The 22,575-nt window shown below is 42.8% G+C and overlaps 1 protein-coding gene across 4 annotated transcripts in view; it reads right to left on the reverse strand.

Annotated features, from left to right (window-relative positions):
* Window positions 1-19,484, reverse strand: part of fryl (furry homolog, like) — an 82,474-nt gene extending 62,990 nt beyond the window's left edge. The window contains exons 1-4 of one of the 4 annotated variants that reach the window (XM_056277718.1): window positions 19,420-19,484; window positions 18,097-18,400; window positions 14,411-14,473; window positions 207-415 (exon numbers count right to left, since the gene is read on the reverse strand). In XM_056277718.1, the coding sequence (XP_056133693.1) occupies window positions 207-415; window positions 14,411-14,473; window positions 18,097-18,307 (483 nt within the window). In that variant the 5' untranslated portion in view covers window positions 18,308-18,400; window positions 19,420-19,484. Of the gene's footprint in view, window positions 1-206; window positions 416-9,748; window positions 10,415-14,410; window positions 14,474-18,096; window positions 18,576-19,419 lie in introns of those variants that run through there. The other 3 variants (XM_056277721.1, XM_056277719.1, XM_056277720.1) reach the window with 3 other exon arrangements.
* Between the last annotated feature and the right edge of the window lie 3,091 nt (window positions 19,485-22,575).

Raw genomic sequence — 22,575 nt, forward strand, 5'->3', positions numbered from 1 at the left:
CGTTAACCACTGTGCCACCATGCCGAAATAACAAAGACCTTTTCTTTGCTTTTTGATAGCACTTTGAAAAGTAACATTACTCTGTTGCACTGAAAAATCATACACTGCCAAAGGAGGGGTCCGGCATGACTATGTGATATCTTGAGGAGAAGTTAGGATACAGAACATTGTAATGGGTGTTGGGAGTTTCATTCACGTGCACTCACCAGCGGCTCGGCCATCACCACCTCGATCTTCTTCTCAGCCAGCACGGCAAATTCTGCAAACAGGCTCTTGATGACAAACTCCCCGGGCTTGAGCTCGGGGTCGATGGTGATGCTGGACATGACGGCAGTGCTGCGTTTCTCCCACAAGAGGGGCGTCACCGAGGAGGGAGCACGGCGTCTATTAACGCTGCTGCTGACTGGTCCCGAGGCTGCAGGGAATCACAACAGGGCTGAGGTTAGAGGTTAGCACGGGAGAGTGTGTGTATGTGTGTGTGTGTGAGAGAGAGAGAGAGAGAGAGAGAGAGAGAGAGAGAGACAGAGAGAGAGAGAGAGAGAGACAGAGACAGAGACAGAGACAGAGACAGAGACAGAGAGAGAGAGAGAGAGAGAGAGAGAGAGAGAGAGAGAGAGAGAGAGAGAGAGAGAGAGAGAGAGACCTCACACAATCTGGCCCAACCAAATTATAGCTAAAGAAAAAGAAAATTACATTAACCATTGGACATCTATCACAAAAACTCAAAGCAAACTTCAATGTTATTTGGCTCTAAACAGATGGTACATGATGGCAGAGTATCTGACCACCGGGGCTGATCAGAAACTGAGAAAGGCATTGACTATGTACAGACTCAGTGATCACAGTTTGGCCATAGAGACTGGCCGACACAGGCAAACCTGGCTGCCTAGAGAAGACAGGCTGTGTCAGCTCTGTCCAGAGAGACAGGTGGAGACAGAGCAACACTTCCTGCTGCAATGTAGCACATATGAAGACTTAAGAACAAAATTCTTTACAAAAATTAAATGTAAATTCCAAGACTTGGACACATTCTCTGACCAGACTAAAATGCAACATGTACTTGGGGAAAATAGTGTCAGTGCCACAGATGCAGCAAGATAAGTCACAGCCTGAGAGACAAGCAACACATCACATGACAACTGTAGTCTCCTCACAACCCATGCTCCACCTTTTGATCTACTTCTGTTTCTTTATTGTTGTCGTTTTATTGTTTCTTTATTGATCATTACAATGTTGTATTGATGTTCATTAGTAGTGTTACTGTGTATTGTCTACACTGTATTTTGATGCTTTGGCAACACTGTCAGACAAGGAAGTGTCAGAAAGCATCAGAGACACGCAGTGACACATTATACAACAATTTCTGTAATATCGGGTGCTCCATGCAAACCGTTGTTAAGAGAAATGAACAGCTGACCAAGGTGATCATTTATTGAACTCTTAACTCAAATCTGCTGTGAAGAAAGAAGACAGTGACAGGTACAGTGCTGACAAGAGTATTGTATCAGCTGACAAACCCAATTTTCATTAGCTTATAAACTGACCAGGGGACTTGCACACTGTTTCTCTAGTTTAAAATCAGCTCAAATCAAATGGATAATTCTGGGGGTTAGTTTTACAACATGGGTCATATTTTTGTAGTTTTTACAAAACTATGGCAAAAACTACAAAAATAAGACAGCGTAAAAAAGAAAAAAGAGAGAGAGAGAGAAAAAAGACAGAATTATCCTTGAATGTGAATGCCTTATGGCCACCTCAGACTACATGAAATCAACCTAATAATGGCCCAATCTGATAGATTGGGGCACTTGGAGCGAAAATTTGCTTTGGTGACTACAATCAGTGGTTTTAGTCCCATGTAGTGCTACACAGTGGAAAACAACAGATATAACATCTAGGCACACCTCACAACGTCCTGACTGTGCCCATGACAAGTTCAGTGATTTCGACCAATCAGAGCACAGTACGTTCTACAGCTGTGCACAAGAGTGACTTCATAATTAATTTTCTAGATCGAAAGATTGTTTTGTCTGAGGGGCAGATATTTCAGTGAGTTCTGATAATAACTATTAACAATCAGCATTAGATAAGATATTGCATGACAAAATGTCCACGTGATTGACTGCTTTCAAGACAATTTTAAACTTTAAAATTTAAGAAGCGCAGTCGCCTCACAGTGAGAAGGTTCTGGGTTTGAACCCCGGGGTTGTCCAACCTTGGGGGTCATCCCAGGTCATCCTCTGTGTGGAGTTTGCATGTTCTCCCTGTGTCTGCAAGGGTTTCCTCCGGGTGCTCCGGTATCCTCCCACAGTCCAAAAGACATGTAGGCCAGGCGAATCAGCCTTACTAAATTGTCCCTAGGTGTGAATGTATCGGCCCTATAATGGTCTGGCGGCCTGTCCAGGACGTGTTTCCCTGCTTGTTGCCCAGTGACTGCTGGGATGGGCTCCAGCATCCGCGACCCGAATTCGGACAAGAGCAGCTTGGATAATGGATCTAAGAAGCAGCTACATTTAAGAAAATTAATACTAGGAATTATGGATGTTTAGCAACATTAACATATAAAGAGAAAATTTAAGTGTAAAAGAGTAACTAAACATAAGACCATTTTCGTGATCATAGCAGGATAAACACAGCTGCAGCAAACAACATTAAAAATGGACCCATTTGATTTAGGTGTGCCAGCACACCTACCAACATTTGACAGATAAGACAGACAGAGGCAGCACATATAATAGTATATAATAGTCAACAGTGCTGGCAATGCTAAATCAAACAGACCTATGATTAATGTTATTAGCTGCAGCTGTGTTTATCGTGCTATGCTAACATCACAGAGCAAGACCAACCTGGGATGTTTTTAACCTTTACATGCTTTTTAACCTGTAGATGTCAGCAAACTTACTAAAATGATCTAGGCTAGGGTTTAGATAGTCTTTAACATACCACTGAAAATCTAGATCTAATCATAAATATGATCAAAAGTATTCCGTAGTAAATTTCATCCTGTGACAATCCTATTCTCCAATGTATTTAGCCTTGATTGCATCTCAGAACTTTCGGCATCTTGGGCCAGTGTAGGTAACCCAGAATTCTTAATTAGCAGGAAGACACTCAACATGAATTTAATTTGTTGCTATGGTGACAGAATACTACAAGAAATCTTTTCCAAGTAAATACTTCCCTCATGTTTAATGGAGTAGCCTAATAATTAACAACAATAATAAACCATAAAACATTACAGGAACTCTTAACTGAATCAAATTTCAAATGGGAAACCTTTTCCAGGTCAGTCAGAAATGGTTTTGTGCAATGGTGCAAGAAAATTCACACGATGGCCCCAAGCCAAAACCTCTACATAATAAGCAAAGACTTGTGCCTCAATTTTCACAGTTATATAAAAACAGAGAATTGAGAACAGGTGATAGCACATGGAGTGGGAAGGGGAGAAACTAAAACACTGTATCCCTTAAAAACACACAAACACACAGCTGGAGGCAAGAGCAGTGGATGTGGGCACAGCACCTCTCGATATTTACAGAGGCTTCCTATAACACATTCCTCAAGGGGTCACCAAGCAAACTCAGAGCTCTCTGTCGGCACTCTTACAATTGGTGTAAATCATTTGGGCATATTATTCAAACAGCTCTATTAAATTTTACATATAAAATTTTGTTGCAAGATAGGAAGTAGCTGAGGCTATTAACAAGGAAACAGTAAACGCTTCTAAAATTCATTGAAGTGGCAGTGTGACTGAATCTCCAGAGGATTGTATCTGCTCACAAGATGACCTTATGTGTTGAAGTCCGACATGCTCTGACAGCCAAGGCAATGTCTACTGCCGCAGGTAAAGTTGGGTTATATTGAATTCAAATAGTGCTGGAGGAAAGTCTAGAAAATTCTGAAGGTACTAGCATGCTACAGGGTTCGGACATTATTTCCAGTCCAGCCTACAAAAGTGCCAATCCTGCAAAGAGGACTGCCAGCGAACAAGTGACCTTTGATTGGCTCCCTCCCAGCAAAAGCCTTGTTCTGTTTCTTCCTGGTTGTCAGCGAAACGCTTTTGTGTTCCAAAAAGTTCAGACAATAGTGAGGCACAAAACTGCAGCAAAAATTAAAAGCAAACACCCCCCACCCCCATCCCTGAACATTGACATAGTGACTACACATAATGACACAGGTCTAACAAATTTGCCGTTACATAAGACTTTTGGTGAAGCTTGGGTGTTGGTGTTAGAAGAACATGCTATGTTTTTTGTTTACCCAAGTGTGTATATGGGGTAGGGAGTTGGGTAAAACCGAGACATGACTAATACATAAGCTATAAAAAGCATTCCAAGCAGAAAGGCTGCACATGACCTCTGCAGGTAATAAACTACCAACGGAAAAACCTGCTTTTTTTATCCAAAAATAAGTGTTTGTGTTAGCACAGTGACCAAATATGTTACTTTGCATACAAATTCCTGTATCCTTTCTTCACCTCTACTGTTTATTATATATAGCAATTGTACAGCTATTCTGAGTATGCATCAAGCCATTTCTGATTCACCCACTAGCCAACACACACACACACAAAAAAAGACAACCATCTAAATGAAACTGGAAATTACTTTTAAAATCCATTGTAATGTAAAGCTGGTGTCTGAGCATTGTTTGAATATGTCATTAGAAACTTGATTTTTTTAACATCATTATGATTTACTTAATACCATAATAACTACCACTGTAATCAAAGCTGTCATAAAAAGTGCCATGTGTGTTTGGCGGGTTTTTTTTATTGGGAGGGGGGGGCACAGCAATGGGGAGCCAGCAGGGAATGTTGTCTGTGTAGTGGAAATGGAAATGTTGTCCAGTAGCACAGAGAGCCTTTCAAACATTTCCTTCTTTGTTTACAGTGTTCCACCAACACCCCTAATGATGTCACATAGCCAGCTCTCTAGAACCAATCACTGCTCTGTGTCCTCTACCCCCCCCACCCTTCTTTCTGTCGGTCTCATTCTGTCTGTCTCTCTCCCTCTCCCTGTCTCTCTGCCCCTACCCTGCGCCAGCTGGACTGCTGAATGGCTGAGAGAAATGAGAAACCCAACATTGTTTGTACTTTTCCACTCAACAGAGTGAGAAAAAAATGCAAGGCATCTTTTCTGGGGCCAAGTCTCTGCATCGCCGTCCTTTTCCTCCCCTTTCTGTCTCAATGGGGAGTCATTTGTGACATGCCAAACCGCCTTTCCCTCTCTAAACTGACCCCGTTGCACAAATCTTAGCGAGTGGCCTAAAAACCTGGGAGACTACAGACAAGCCTCCTACTGTTAAGCCAGGGGCATGCTGTAAACTCCACTGACTCAACATGTGGACCTGGGCACAAGAGTGATGTTCTTATTCTTTAGTCAAATCCAATGCAAAACCCTGAGACATGCACTGCTAATTTCAAGTAAAACACATTGTCCAGAGCTGCTTCTCAAAGAACTTTTAGAAAGAACAGTATAGATCAACACTAGGGTCACTAAATCATCTAAGATGCATTTTCAAAGATGGAAAATAAGCCGATGCTTAAGTGCTGGTCCTGTCCTGTCACTAGAACATTGAGAGGGTTAATAGAAAAACACACTTCCATGCCAAAAAGATGCCAAGCAGAAGTTCTTCAAATTAAGTTAAAGATTTGATTTGCCTCTCAAGAGAACAATTTGTTGCTGATAGGGCCTGTGCACAGTACCAAACAAACATTACCATTCATTAAAAAAAAAAAGCATCTTAATCATCTATGTCCATATAAAACACAGTACACATGACAAAAAGTGGGTTTGAGAGAGATTCCAGAACTGAAGGGCAAATATCAATAATGTGGTTTTTACTATTTGTACAGTATGTCTTATCTATCTTAATTGTTTGGCTGTTGTCTTGCCAAATGGCAACTTATAGGTGCCTTCAGCCTGGGCACAATGAGAAAGAAGCTGCTTAAGAAAACTGCCATCTACAGCTACTCACCTAAAAGAGCCATGTATTAGAGAATGGAAAGCTTAGGCTGAACTATTGTACAAGTGCACGCTTATCATGCTTATCCTATGAGCATACTATAAACCCCACTTTGTCACAGAGAGAGAGGTCCATGGCTGCAATCAAGAAATGGAGCACCCAGCAGGATTACACAACTATGAGAGCAGTGACTCCACCTCATCACAGTAAAAATAGAGCCCTCCCCGAGGCCTGCTCACTTCCGCCCTGAGAGCAACCAGGCACAATAGAACAAACACATACATGCACAGAATGTCGGTATGTGGCATTATACATTAGCCTGTGTGTAGGTATGCTCATTTTCTGGTGTATAGGGAACAGACAAAAGACCCAGCGCTAATGTTTATGCAGTGTGTCAGTGTTAGTTTTACCATTGTGCCTTAACATGTTCAGACGCTAACAGGTTACCACTAGTCGTGTCTTTGCTGTTGCTGCTTCAAAATAAAGAGATATAAAGTGAGACAAATTTGCCAGATGAATCTGAAAACAAGCCAATACATTGCAGTCACAGAGCACGACCGACATGAAAACACAGGCCTGCCCTACCCTTATCTAGAACTGATTACAATGTGGATACTTGACTGCAACCTGGCTATACATGTTTATTACTCAAAAATCTTACAACTGAGTATTCAAAACAGTTCTAGGAACTGGAACAGCTGTCAGGACAAAGAAGACAGGGGTCTAGAACATTCTGGAACATCCGATGTGTTTAAAATGGGGGGGGGGGTGTCAGCGGGTGTATAGAAGTTTTGGCTGGGCAGCATAGAGACAGTTGCTGAAACTAGGCCTAACCCGTTTTTGTTTGAGAGGCCCGGTACAGAAGAATTGGCACCAGGCACAGGGTTGGGGGGAGGGGGATGAGGGGGCATTAATTAGAAAAAGGGATAATGGAAAAAGATGTTTACTCAACAGTTAGATGATCTACTGAACAATAGTGGGTGAATTTGGATTGCCACAAAATGGATTGAAATTGGGGAACGAAGAGCAACTATAAGTCTACACATGAAAAAGTTTTAAAATTAATAAAAAAATGAATTCAAGGATTTTGATTCACAAAATCGCAAACAATGTTGAATCTAGTTTTTAAGACAAAAATGTCCTATTGCACAAACTCACAATGGTATTTGCACTATAGGGGCATCATACGTTTTTGCCACAAGATATCCACTGATCTTTTTAAAAAGTGTCCACAAAAATGGTTCTAACATGCAAACTTGCCTGCTTAATGTCTTCAATATTCATTGTTTTCATTCATCAATGTTTTATACAACTGAAGAAATTAGACCTAAGGACAATTTCTGTCTAAATTCTACATCAGAAGTTGCTATCGCAATTCTATAGCCAAAGAAGGCCAATGTTTCACTTTAATGTGAAATGCCATTATCTATTTATTTTATTTTTGGCAAACAGCACTAATTTCACAATCTGGTATTTTAAAAATAATCCTAATTAATTTATCAGTATGACTCTCATATGGATGATCAGACACTCACCCACCCTTAACACAACTGTCAAATATTGTCAATTTAAAGCATCCAGGTCAAAGTTCTAATTATATATCGTATTTACTAATTAGAGAATTTCAAGGGGGGTGGCCAGGTAGCATTAGTGGTCTATTCCATTGCCTACCAACATGGGGCTCACCGGTTCGAATCCCTGCGTTACCTCTGGCTTGGTCAGGAGTCCCTACAGACACAACTGGCCATGCCTGCGGGTGGGAAGCCGGATGTGGGTATGTGTCCTGGTCGCTGCACTAGCACCTCCTCTGGTCGGTCAGGGTGACTGTTCGGGGGGAAGGGGGAACTGGGGAGAATAGCATGATCCTCCCACATGCTATGTCCCCCTGGCGAAACTCCTCACTGTCAGGTGAAAAGAAGCAGCTGGCGACTCCACGTGTATCGGAGGGGGCATGTGGTAGTAGTCTGCAGCCCTCCCCAGATCGGCAGACAGGGTGGAGCAGCAACCAGGATGGCTCGGAAGAGTGGGGTAATTGGCTGGGTACAATTGGGGAGGAATACGGGGAAAAATCCCCCCCAAAAAAAGGAAATTTCCAAGAGTATTTTGTGAGGCAAAAATTCCCACATGCAGTTTTATATGGAAAATCAATATGTGCGGTCTTCAAAAATGGCTAAAATGTCTAGACAAATGAGCATATAACTAATCAAATAAACATGCTGAAATTTTTTCTACAAGTTTATATCATTTGAATATATGTCTACGACTATCATGAGGCTTCTTTCAATGACTGTCCCATCCAAATTTTGCATGCTTCACTAGAAAAAAAAAGTATGATTCTTTAAACAAGTTATATTCCTTTCAAACCGGTTACTCAGCAGAAATGCAGGACTGTGCTTTGTTTTACTAAAATTAATCAGTCATTACTCCTACTTTAAAATGTAAACCAATGACTTACTTGTTATCCATCTTTGAAAAAATTAGACTACTAGAGGGGGCCTTTATTGTTCTTATACAACATGTCTAAGTAAATAAACCGCTTCACAAGAGGGTGAGTAGATTCTGGTCTGTGCTAGCACTAATAGTGCAGTCTCTGGACTTCCACACCATCGAGAAAATGGTCATTGTCATCCTTTACTTGGCTGTCAATAATATGTGAACACTGACTGAGGGCTTAAAACAAAGAGTCCTGAGAACCAGTAGAGAAACAAATGTGTTCAATTTAACATCTGATCATCTATATACACATCAAGCAGTTTTTCTTAATCACTTGTTATGTTTCACATTAGTTTTTTAATTATTCATTAGAAATTTTCTAGAAAGTCAAATTCATTACGGCACACAAATGTCAAAACTAGTCTGACAATCCTTGTAAAATGTCAACATTAAGTTTATGATCAAAAGTGATTTGGTTTTACAAAACAATGAGACACTTAGATTAGGGTTCAACTCTGATTCATAAAGCATAAGCAAATGTAAGAACTTTCAAAATCATGGTGCATGGAATTTTCCCCCAGAGAGAAATCCAGTAGTGAAGTCGTATCAGTTGGGCATCAAAAAGTACAGTCTGCCTCCTGGTGTCTCTGTAACCATGTATAGGGTCAAAGGAATGGAAGAGGTAGACACTATCTGATGTCTGATGGAATATGGGCTGCATGGGAAGTTAATAAAGGGAGGCAGCAAGAAGACTGATCAATAGCTGGGAAACATTAGCCATCCCAGAGGATGCAGAGACGACTTGTGAAAAAGGAAAGGAAAGAAAGGGAGGGATGGAGGAAGACTGCCTTTGTGTGTGGCTGGGGCTGATAACAGACAAGTAAACAAAAAAACAAAAAAAGAATTGGAAAGAGGGCAAAGAAATGACTGAAGCAGCCAACAGATGAACACAGATAGTCTACTTCTAGTCTGCCTGAGTAATCTGTGTCTGTATCTGCAGATGCTCATCAAGGGAAATATTCCCTGTGCGACAAAGAGGAGCCAGAGGAAGGTTTAGGGCAAGGTACGGAGAATAAACTAAAGGCAGAAGTTAACTTTGCAGCTACCTGCATAAAGTTCAAAAGGGGCTTGCTACACCTGCACCAAACATATCAATCAGTCTGACATGACCATTAATAATCACTCTTATTGTGCTGTGAGGAGATCGGAAATCTTCATGCTTGGATTGCATGCGAGCATGTACGATAGTGCACAGGGCCTGCTGGCTTTGTGTAGCTGATAAGTGTGTTGGCTGAGTGTGGTATGTAAACACTATATATGTGTGTGAGCCTAGCAGGGTACTCACAGCTGCCACTCCAGGACTTGAGCAGAGACTTGATGCTGATCTCAAAGAAGACTGAATCCTGCAGGCTCAGCATGACGCCACTCAGGAGTAAGGCTTTGCAAAAGGCACTAATTTCACAGCCCAATTCCCCGCTTTAGATTCAAAAAACCCGAACTCTCCACACTCCCAGAAAACACACACCTCTCTGTACCCTCCGAGAAACACACGCACTCTATGCGCCGCACGCTTGCAGCTCTTCTCCCCCTAACTGGAGCCAAGTTCTAACCTCCACAGGCACTGGTTAAGGGTGACATCCTGAACAGCACAGCCAGTTAAAGCAGCCGTGAGGAGAGAGGCCAGTATGTTGCTACTGCTGCCTGCTTCAATGGAGAGTAAAACCACAATGGGTGGACAGTGACATGGAACACGGCCTGGCTAGACAAGTATTCCACCCTGGCGCCTGCTGCCCACTTGCCAGTCCACAGAGTCCCGCATCTTCATCCTAGTGCAGCAATATCCAGAGAGCTGAGGGTGAATGCCGCGGGAAAAGTTTTCCTTTTGGTGGGAGCGGAGCAGTCGCCGAGGAGCACATGAGAGAAGTCTCAACAATGCACAGCAAAATTCCCTCTTCTCTCCCTGTGTGTATGTGTGTGTATGTGTGTGTGTGTGCGTGTGTGAGAGAGTCCTAGCCTGCTAGTGCTGTCAGCTATTCTCTCCCCCATCAAGCTCTCTTCCCGTTTCTCTCTCTCTCTCTCTTCATTTGCCCACGGATAGCCCCTCCCTTTCCCGACAAGCTCTCATTCGTTTACTGATGCTGTGCTTTTTTCTGAGAGAGAGAGAGAGAGAGAGAGAGCTCACATCAACAGTAAATAGGGAAGTGTGTGTGTGTGTGTGTGTGTGTGTGTGTGTGTGTGTGTGTGTGTGTGTGTGTGTTGTTGGGTTGGGGGGTGATGTCATCAAAATGCTGCGAGTGTTCACTGGCTGTGGTTCAGTGATGCAAATGCATGTCAGAGCAGCTACTGTGCTGCCTGTCCACTGGGCTATCAAAACTACACTTCCTGTAAGCTCTACAGCAATAATGATGCGTCATCCCTGACTGCAGTAGAAGAGAGAAAGAGCAAAGGAGGGCAAGAAAAAAAAAGAATAAAAGAGTGTAGGCTGTGAATACACACTAAAAGAGTAAAACCAATGGCGCAATTCAAACTTCATTCATTACTTCCATTTCTAAACTTGAAACAGGAAATTATATTCCTCAGAATAAATGTTCTACCCAAAAAAATGAAGTCTAACATACCAGCTGTACTGACAAAACTTTTGCCCATCATAAGGTATTTTGACTTGACCAGTACCTGGAGCACAGAAACCTGCCACTTTATAGCTATGCCCTCTGGCAGCCCAAGAAGAAGAGCATGGCATGACACCCAATTTATTTGGATGAACAAACTCAACACACCCGTTGGAGTCATAGGGATTACATCATAGGTTATGTCCGAAAGCCACCAGACACTTAAACACAGAGAACTACACACATACTCACACACACTCCCTTGGTTACAAAAAGCCCACTGTGGGAACGTGTGTTTGTGTGTAATCTGAACTTGAGTCTGTCTCTACTTGCACTCTTCCCTCCTGACACAGACTTCAAAAACATCCACATGACATCAACTAATTGGTGGTCAAGCTCAAGATTAAGTTTGTTAACAAAATATGCTGAGAAGAACAGATAAGACTGCCACAGACAATCACTCTTTGTCTTCCACACTACAGCTTTGACTCTTAGTCTCTTTCTCACTCTCCACCTCTCCTTTGTCACATGACAGCCCTTCACAACACAAGTTATGCAAAACCAGACAGAGCTCGTTGCAAACAAACCCAACACAAACACATGCTTTGTGTCAAATTCTGGCTTGCACTATTTCAATGTAGGCTACAGCTGAGGGTCTGGAAATCACAGCTTTTGAATAAAAGTAAAAAGCAGTATTGTCGAAAGTCTAATGTGCACACACTAACTACAAAAACCCATATCAGGGCTTGAGTTCTCAGACTATCAACAGTATCAACACACTGGTTGTCATACAATAATGCAGACCTCTGAAGACATTTTGTGCAAACCGCTGTCATTCCTCGTGGAATGCAAAATAATCAACAACAGGATCATATCTGCACACATTAGACCTACAGGTTCTCCATCAGAGCTGAATTAGAGCTAAGACCTAAAGTCATTACTAACAGACTTCCTGGAAAGAAGAGCCTAGTGATCGAATAATCTTCACTGTAAATGCAGAAGTAAGGCAAGTTTAGGAAACTCCATAGACAAAGAACACAAAGAACACAATGAGTGACAGCTAGCCATCCTGACTGCAAACATTATTGGGGAGCTGTTCCTCCCTGGAGCCGGCAGAGTGGAGGATACATTTCCTGTCCTGCTTCGCTGAGGGGGAGAATGAGGAATAATAATCGATAGGAGCTGTAATTCAATCCCTGACCTCCCTAGTGGTTGCCTGGGCTTCAGAGGACACACCATTATACCAAAGGCAGTCATCCAGTAGTCCAAGTATGCAACAAAGCTCTCTTAATGTGCATAGGTCCTCATTTTCCTTCACTCCCATGAGTCAAGACCAATTAATCAATATCTTTCCCCAATCAGAATATTCGAACAAAAAGCACAAGTTGGCCTACCTACATCAAGGCTATGGGTAAAACTAAACTGGGCTAGATTTCTCCTTTAACAATAGGCTAACTGCTAATTGGAGCTCCAATGTGGTCATATGTAGATTTAAGTAATTAAGGTACTACTTCACTAATTAGTGCTGGGAGTGGGTGACATGGAAAATATTATCACGATAATCCTACACTTCACCAATACGTATATCACGATATCAGTTTACTTACGCAAAAAATAATAAATTCAAGAATCCAAATGAGGTTCATCAGATTGAACTTTTTGTAATTAATTCATTCATTACCCAAAGTGCTTATCCTTACTCAGCGTTACAGGGATGCTGGAGCTTATCCCAGTAGTCATTGGGCGGCAGGCCGGGAGACACCCTGAACAGGCCGCCAAACCATCACAGGGCCGACACACACATTCACACCTAGAGGCAATTTAGTATGGCCGATTCACTTGACCTACATGTCTTTGGACTGTGGGAGGAAACCGGAGCACCCGGAGGAAGCCCACGCAGACATGGGGAGAACATGCAAACTCCACACAGAGGACGACCCAGGACGACCCCCAAGGTTAGACTACCCTGAGGCTCGAACCCAGGACCTTGTTGCTGTGAGGCGACCGTGCTAACCACTGCGCCACCGTGCTGCCACTGTTTGGTAATGTTAATTATAATATCAAACCAAACCAAGCTTTCAAATAATAGTCCCTCAAATAATTCAAACCGGCCCTGTGACGACTTGGTGGTATGTCCAGGGTGTCTCCCTGCCTGAGCCCAATGACTGCTGGGATAGGCTCCAGCATCCCTGTGACCCTGAGAGCAGGATAAGTGGTCTGGATAATGGATGGATGAATGAATAATTCAAACCTCAATTTAGTGAGAAATTTTCCGCAGTATTCTTGCTATCACTCATTTAGACAAAGACATTGTGTATCACTATATGACAACATCCCGAGATTCATTCCGATACAATACCATGGAAAGACAATAAATGATAACATTGAATTACTGCCCCGCCCCATCACTAATGACTCATTTTCACTGTATTCTTACCAATACCTTCAAATGCATTTCTTTTCTCCTCAGCACTATATAGTCTAAGTGTGACTGGAGCAACTCTGAAGAGATTTGCCTACCAAATCCTGAGCATTGAGACATTTGAGGTGAGTCACTCAGTGAGGTCAGCCATGCATCATCTCAATGGAACCACAGAGTAGCACAGCTGAGCACAACGGCCAAATTAGAATTAAAACTCATCTTAACACAGGTACAGAAATGTCAGCCCATTCCTCATACCCCATCTTTAAAAGGAGCTGGCTTCAGATTGCGCACTGTGGAGTAGCATGTGATGGTGAAAGAGCACTAATGATTATTCATAGCATTTGTCTCCCCAGCTATGGCAGTTTTCCCCACTAAGTGCAAAGTCTGTGCCAGGCCGCTCCATTATGGGTTTCCTTTGACCATCCTTTGAATGTGCAGTACCAGCTAATAACTATCTAAGGAGCCTGAAGAATGGCATTCGTTCAAGCTGTCTGGAAACACACCCTGCAAACTGTTCAGGCAAAAATTACATATACATCTTTCATTAGAGGAGTACATCCCACCAGCACACACCCATGCTGTCACATGTACAAAACACACCCCAACTGCTAACAGGAAATCTGTAGCACCCTTTATCCAAATACTTGTCCTTAATCAAACCCTTCCCTAAAATTCAGCTCTATATCCAGCAAGGTAAAGGTGACATCATTGTGTGCCTGAGATGACAAATGACAGACAGCAAGGAGCAGCACCACTTAAAAAGCCAACTCAGGCCATGCCACTGAGACAACAGAAGGGAGTGGCACTCTGCTCTGTAATAAACACGGGACTGATGATTCTCAATCTAGACCTGTGTGGCTTAATCCATATCCTTAATCCCATCTCCAAACCTATCCTTATCTTTATTATATTTTTAAACATTTTTGCAAAACTTAATATACATATACAGTCACATCTATCCTTCACAACTCACCCTCAGGATCCCTACCACCACCAGGATCTGCAAAGTAGATTTTTCTAATAAAGTGGAGGTTTCCTAGTTGAAAAGAAAGGAAGAAAAAAAGAGTAATAATTTGTGGGTGATTCTTATAACTATTCTCTGTGGAAGGGGAAAATGGGTTAGGGGTGTTAACCTGGATATCCTCATTTGCTCCACACAGGAATGTCCTGGGGCAGAGGACAGGTTGCTACCTCAACATGACCACAAACAAGTACAAAATTTTGCTGCACTCAACTTGGTCTAATATGATCTAAAGAGGGCCACCCCACTCAAATGTTTTTTAAAAGTAAAAACATTTGCATAGCTCTTCAAACGTGCACACTGACCAAGCAAGCTATAACAAAAATACATTTTTTTTTCCTGTCAAAGGTCCAAGAACAAGGTTCTAAAATCGGTCACTTCCCTGTTGAGGATCTAATCTGATACCGTTTTAGCTGGTGGCAGATAGGGTAGCCAGGCCCTGCCCTTAAAGCATGGGTTAGTAGAAGACCAGAGAGCGTTCAGCCACGTTTTAGCCATGAGCAAACAGAATAAGCATGTTGTGACAGGCAGTGCTTCACACAAAACCATGCTGAGAGAGAAATCATCACCCTGCCACTAATGCAAACAGACTGGCCTACATGTGCGCACACACACACACACACACACACACACACACACACACACACACATACACACAGACTTCGACTGAAATTGTAACCAACTACTAAATGTTCAGACAAAGGGGGACCCAACAGTAACCATGTCCTAAAATCTAAGTCGCCATTGGGGTTGGTCAAGGTTGATTCCAATACTGGGCCGACTAAATTTCATATTCAACATGCCATAAGTACATTATGCATCTTTTATATATATATGTATGTATATGTATATATATGTATGTATGTATGTATATGTATATATGTATGTATATATGTATGCATATATATATGTATGTATGTATGTATGTATGTATGTATGTATATGTATATATGTATTTATATATATATGTATATATTAGGTAAATATAGCACTTGAAGATGTACACATAATCCTCAAAATCTGGCTGTGTGAATCCTTAAAAAAATTATCTTTGGTTTGTTTTTAATCCTAATAAGAGCTGGTCATGCACATTTTTGGAGTTGTGCTTAAACAAAGTCTCACCCCTCGGCAAATTATGCATTACATGCCAGCCTCCAAATTTTCACAGAGGAATTCACATCATAAACCAGAGCTGCATGATTATGAGAAGTCAATAATGATAAATCATGATAAATTCCCTACATATTAGGACCATGATTAACATTCTTGAGAATTAGTATTGATGATTTGAAAACCCCCCCTCCTTTTCCCCCCAGTTGTACCCGACCAATTACCCCACTCTTCTGAGCTGTCCCGGTTGTTGCTGTCCCCCTCTGCCGATCCGGGGAGGGCTGCAGACCGCCACATGCCTCCTCCGATACATGTGGAGTCACCAGCCGCTTCTTTTTACCTGACAGTGAGGAGTTTCGCCAGTGGGACGTAGCGCGTGGGGGGGAAATCACGCTTTTCCCCCCAGTACCCCCCCCCGAACAGGCATTCCGACCGGCCAGAGGAGGCGCTAGTGCAGCGACCAGGACACACATCCATATAGCAATTCCCACCTGCAGACACAGCCAATTGTGTCTGTAGGGGCACTCGGCCAAGCCGGAGGTAACACGGGGATTCAAACCGGCGATCCCCATGTTGGTAGGCAATAGAATAGACCACTACACTACCCAGACGCCCCCTATGATTTGAAGAACTAAATGGTAAAGCTGCATTTCTACATGCCACACACACACACACACACACACACACACACACACACACACACACACACACACATTTTAATTGCAAAGGAAAATATTGCTTCCAATATTGTTAACTTTTAAAATGATTGATGAACAAAAAACATTTAATATATTATTCCAAACCCTATGCCTATGACAATAGTGTGACAATAGTGTCAGCATGAAAGAGGGTGTGTGCCTGACAACATTGGAGGAGCTGGGGGTTCAAGATCAGTGTTGCACTGAATTGAGCACTGCTCAGGGTTTTACATTCCACATTCTTTGACTTAACCCTTGGCTAACATGTTCGTCAACCTTAGCCTAATGAATGCTTCATACAAGCCTTTTCAAAGTAGGTCATCCACTCAATTACCATACAGTTAGCTGGCCCTGCTCCAAAATAAGCCTAGTAAAGGTTTTAAGGATTATTTTTTGGGGAAAATATGTTACCAGTGAAAAACAGAATCAGTGTTCATAGTGAAAGTTGCATTACATCTGTATGGTCCAATCATTTTAAGTTTAAGTGTTCCTCCTGATTGGAAGTTTTCTTTTTTGTGCACTTTAACCTATATATTCAGTATGTCCGCAATGCCAATACATATACTTGAGTGCATAGATTGTTTAAGACCATTCGGTGCATTATAGGCGTAGATCAACTACACTTACCAGATACATCAGCTTTGAGCATCATAGACCTCGAAATCTATATATAAAAGCAATATTTTGCCTGGGTGCTTCATTTACCTAGGTGGGTCACCCAGATAAGATCAATATGAAGAACAATAACTTTCCCTAATTACACTGCTGCATATTAGTGTTATTCCATAAAAAGATTGGGAGATTGACCATTTAATCAGAAGATTCATTGAACATTAAATATAAAGAAAATAGGGCATTCGGGTAGCATAGCGGTCTATTCCATTGCCTACCAACACGGGGATCGTCAGTTCGAATCCCTGTGTTACCTCTGGTTTGGTCAGGCGTCCCGACAGACACAACTGGCCATGTCTGCAGGCGGGAAACTGGATGTGGGTATGTGTCCTGGTTGCTGTACTTGCACCTCGTCTGGTCGGTCGGGGCACTTGTTGGGGGGGGGCACTTGTTGGGGGGGGAACTGGGGGGAATAGCGTGATCTTCCCACGCGCTACATCCCCCTGGCGAAACTCCTCACTGTCAGGTGAAAAGAAGCGGCTGGCGACTCCACATGTATCGGATGAGACATGCGGTAAGTCTGCAGCACTTCCCAGATTGGCAGAGGGGGTTCAGCAGCAACAGGACAGCTTGGAAGAGTGGGGTAATTGGCCAGATACAATTGGGGAGAAAAAAAAAGAGGGGGGGGGGATCAAAAAAAAAGAAAGAAAGAAATATAATGAAAATATTTTAAGTCTTTAACCATGATTCTTATAGTCAGACAAGCTGTAAAAAGTTAAATAAGCACCTGTGTGTTTTCTTTTAAAGGAGAACTGGCTACATTGTTTAATGAACCACTGGAAATTCTGAAATGGAGACAACTGCCTACCTCAAGAACAGACCTGGATATGTACCGCACTATTATGGAACATTCCTTAAGAGTTGCAATCAACCTTTAACCAAGGGTTAACAAAGCCACAATGTAAGCTGCTGAACCCTGAGGTAAAACAAGTCATGGGTGAATAGTGTATAGGAGGATGGGTTAAACTAACCTAAGGTTAAGTGTTCACCTTGGGTTAAATGTAATCCTGGGCCAAGAACATATATGAAAAGCCTCTGTGAAGGTCAGCTGGAAATTCAGACCAGCAGATATAGTAGCAAACTGCAAGTTCTTTGTTATACTGAGGTAAACATAAAAGGCCAACAAAAATGATTCCCGCATCGCTATGTTATTAGTACCTTTAAAGTGGGTCCGGCTGGAGCGGGCAGGCCTAGCAGTGCTAGCGGGCTGGTCTACTGCATCCTCCTCGATGGTCTGCCCCATGGCCAGCAGGCCAAGCCGCTTCATGCGAAGCAGCCGAGGGCCAGTCTCCCGTGGCAATGCTCTCCCATGCTCAACTGGACCCTCCCCTGAGATGACAGCTGGGACCAGGGTCTTCAGAAACTTCATATTTCACCAGGCTCTCTCTGTCTCTCATTCCACTGTGCAATCCAGCAGCATGTGGCGTACCATCCTCCCATGTAAACTACATGTCTCCCTCATCTCCATTTACAGAGAAACAGACAGAGACATGGAACAATAGAGAGTTGGGATCCTGCCTACAGACGGCAGCTAAATGGTCACTCACCACCAGGGCCTGTATGTGTGGCCCTCAGACTGCCCTTATTAACAAACAAAAAACAAAAAAAAACACCAAACACAAACAGTCTTGACAGTCTAAAACTCTGAAGGCAAGCAGTTAGGAGTAGCGCAGTCTGTTGCAGTTAGCCACCTTCACAGAGAGAAGAACTTCCTTTGCAAAAACAATACCTGGCTGCTCACAATGATGAGAGAAGGCAAACAGACATGGCACTCTTTTCTGGAAGTGATGTAATCAGAAGTAGGCAGAACCATTTCTGTGTGCCAAGCGCTATCAGGGGCGGGAATATAACATGCTCCGCGGGAGATAGCGCCCGCCTGGGCCTCCAGCCAATCACAACAGAGACGACACCAGCCACACCCTGTTGGCCTGCCTCTCTCACCCCGACAGGAGAAGAGCAAGAGAGGAAGAAGACTGACAGACACCACTGGTCTCTATTGCGAACCCTAAAAAAGTATGAGAGCTTCATGTAACAAGCCACATGGGCCCCATCTGTATTTGCTGATAGTCCTTATCATACAGGGAACTGCATCAAATAGGCCCGTGAACATTGACAAACACAAAGACTTGTTTGCTTGTAAACTTACTCAAGTAACAGAAGCACTCCTCCCTCCTTGCTTTCACTTCTACTTGACTGTGCTGAACCATTATGAAGAGAAGCAGAATGAGTAAACTGCCCAAACTGACAGGGTCTGTGAAACAGTGTGATGACAGCCTGCTATGATACACAGCTCATACCTGCAACAAATACAAACCCCTGCAAATATCCTCGGCTGAAGGGAAAGAGAAGGCATACAGTGCTGCGCTGATTCTCACAAAGGCTCGCTGCCTAAGGAAATAATCAGTTTGCTATCCCCTAAAATGCTCGGGCAAAAATTAATAGCCCGGAGCACCCTGGTGGCTCACCTGGTAGAGCACTTACCATGTATCAAGGCTGAGTCCTTACTGCAGTGGCCTGGGTTCAAATCTAGCCCGGGCAGTTTGCTGCATGTCATCCCCTCTCTCTCTCCTGCCTTTCCCCTCTTCTCTCTAATGTCACTGTCAAAGCGAAAATGCCCTATATATATATATCCCGTCCAAGCACAAATATAACCAGTCCTAAACATCAGCACAAGAAATAAAATTAAAAAACAAACAACGACAACAACAACTTTGTTTTGTATACTGCCTTTCAAGGAACCCAAGAATGCTTTACACTAGATAATAATAATAATAAAAAAAAAGATCAAGACCATAGGTCTTAGTAAAAAGGTAGATTTTCAGTAGTCTTTTAAAATTGTCCAAAGAAGCAGCGTTGCGGATCTCTGCTGGAGTAGAGTTCCTAAAGGTGGGGGCTGCCACTTAAGGCTCTATCCCCAAAAGTCCGCAGGCTGGTCAGGGGGATGGAAAGCAAGCCCATGTCTGTGAATCGCAGATTCTGGGATGGAATATAGGGGTTAAGGAGGTCTGATAGGTACTGGGGGGTAAGGGCATGGAGAGATTTATAGGTGAGGAGGAGGATTTTATAGGAAATGCGGGATTTGACCGGGAGCCAGTGAAGGTGGACAAGGGTGGGAGTGATGTGTTGCCAGGGCTTGGTGCGGGTGAGCACACTGGCAGCTGAATTCTGCACATACTAAAGCCTGTCTAGGGCTTTGCTAGGTACCCCAGACAGGACTCCGTTGCAATAATCCAGACAGGAGGTAATGAAGGCATGGATGAGGGTCACTGCCACGGAGTCTAAGAGTAGTGGCCAGAGTCTGGAAATGTTTTTGAGGTAAAAAAAAACTCAAACTAAATTCAAGAGTTGAGAATTGAATACACAAAATTAAACACAAATGCTGAACTTGATGTATAACTCAGTTCTTTTTAGATCTTAAGAGTTTGAGCAGTAAGAAATTGACTGTACAATGAATGAATGGGCTACCCTGTAATCAGAACCAAGACAGTCAGCTTTGGTTGTACAACAGCATAGTTTTATCATTAAAACCAAAAATGGATTCCAGGTCAGAATACTATCCATGATATTAATCATTAAATTAAAAGTAAAATAATGTTTCCAGTTATGGTGTAAAAAATAATGGGAATAAACTATTTTCACAAGCATCAGTTTATTTACATTACAAAAATATGTAAATCTTTTTTAAACTGTAACAAGCTAACATCTAGAAGGATATAGGATAGCACGGTGTTGAGGCACTGCTCTGTAAAACTATTGGGTTTATTATTCTAGTTTTAATCTGCCTCATCTGGCACTTGTTTGGCAAATTATCCCCCACTGAGGTGTACATGAGTGTTCACCACTTTTTCATCAATAGTGTGAGAATTTCAGAAAGCAACGGACGTGAATAGTATTATATCGTGTCTCAGAGTTAATATTCTCTTTTGAGCATACAGCCCACCAACAGCATTATTTCACAGAAAAAGGACAATTTCATGCCGATATATTTTGGCTTGATAGTAATGATACCACAAAAACAATTTCCTGTTGCTGATGGCAAAGCTACAGTAAAGACAGTGTGTGTGTGTGTGCACGCGTGTGTGTGTAAAAAAAACAACTTAAAAAGGAAGTGCTCACACCCTCTACTGCAGTGTGAAAATGTCACTGAGATAATGTAACCGCTTCAATATACTTCACCAAACAGCCCGAGCGCAAAGAGCTGCTTCGTGTCTCATATAGAGAAAAAATAAAATCACAAGTAAATACTTCTGCGCAGAATTCATTACAGTCCCATTACCCATTCAGTCCAGCTATGCACCTCAGTTACATTCATTCAGTACCATATCTAATCTGCAGAGTAAGCACAAAGTGGCAGAGTGGGATGAAGCCACAGCTAGACAAATAATGGACAGGAGTGGCCAATAGGATAAGTGCAGTGCTCAGTAGTTCTGTGGTGGCCCTGCCCTCTAGAGGCCAGTTGATGGAGAGCACCGCTAGAGGCACAAATACATCTCAGTCCTCATCTCAAGAGGGAGAGAGAGAGAGGGAGAATATCTTCTACTACTACTACCACCACCACCACCACCACCACTTTTGGCTGTTCCCGTTAGGGGTCACCACAACAGATCATCCGTTTCTATCTCTTCCTGTTCTCTGCATTTCCCTCTGTCACGCCAGCCACCTGCATGTCCTCCCTCACCACATCCATTAAACCTCCTCTTTGGTCTTCTTCTTTTCCTCTTCCTTGGCAGCTCCATATTCATCATCCTTCTCCCAATATACCCAGCATCTCTCCTCCACACATGTCCGAACCATCTCAACCTTGCCACTCTTGCTTTGTCTCCAAACCGTCCAACCTGAGCTGTCTCTCTAATATACTCATTCCTAATCCTGTCCTTCTTTGTCACCCCCAATGAAAATCTTAACATCTTCAACTCTGCCACTCTGCCTCCTGTCTTTTCGTCAGTGCCACTGTCTCCAAACCATATAACATAGCTGGTCTCACTGCCATCTTGTAAACCTTCCCTTTAACTTTTGCTGGTGCCCTTCTGTTGCAAATCACTCCAGACACTTTTCTCCACCCAGTCCACCCTGCCTGCACTCTCTTCCACCTCTCTTCTGCACTCCCCGTTACTTTTAACAGTAGCTCCCAAGTATTTAAACTCATCCACCGTCTTCACCTCTACTTCTTAAATCCTCACTATTCCACGCTATCTTGCTCTCATTCACACATATGTATTCCATCTTGATCCTACTGACTTTCATTCCTCTTCTCTCCAGTGCATACCTCCACTTCTCCAGGCTCTCCTCAACCAGCACCCTACTCACTACAGATCACATCATTTGCTAACATCATAGTTCATGAAGGCTCCTGCCTGATCTCGTCAGTCAACTGTCCATCACCACTGCAAACAAGAAAGGGCTCAGAGCCTATCCTTGATATAATCCCACCTCCACCTTGAACCCATCCATCATTCCTACTGAACACCTCATCACTGTCATACTGCCTTCATACATATCCCTGCATCACTCTTACATACTTCTCTGCCACTCCATACTTCCTCATAAAATACTACACCTCCTCTCTTGGCACCCTGCCATATGCTTTCTCTAAATCCACGAAGACATAATGTAAAGCTTCTCAATGCAAATATCACA

This window comes from Lampris incognitus, chromosome 3 (assembly GCF_029633865.1).
Source record: "Lampris incognitus isolate fLamInc1 chromosome 3, fLamInc1.hap2, whole genome shotgun sequence".
Taxonomy (NCBI): domain Eukaryota; kingdom Metazoa; phylum Chordata; class Actinopteri; order Lampriformes; family Lampridae; genus Lampris; species Lampris incognitus.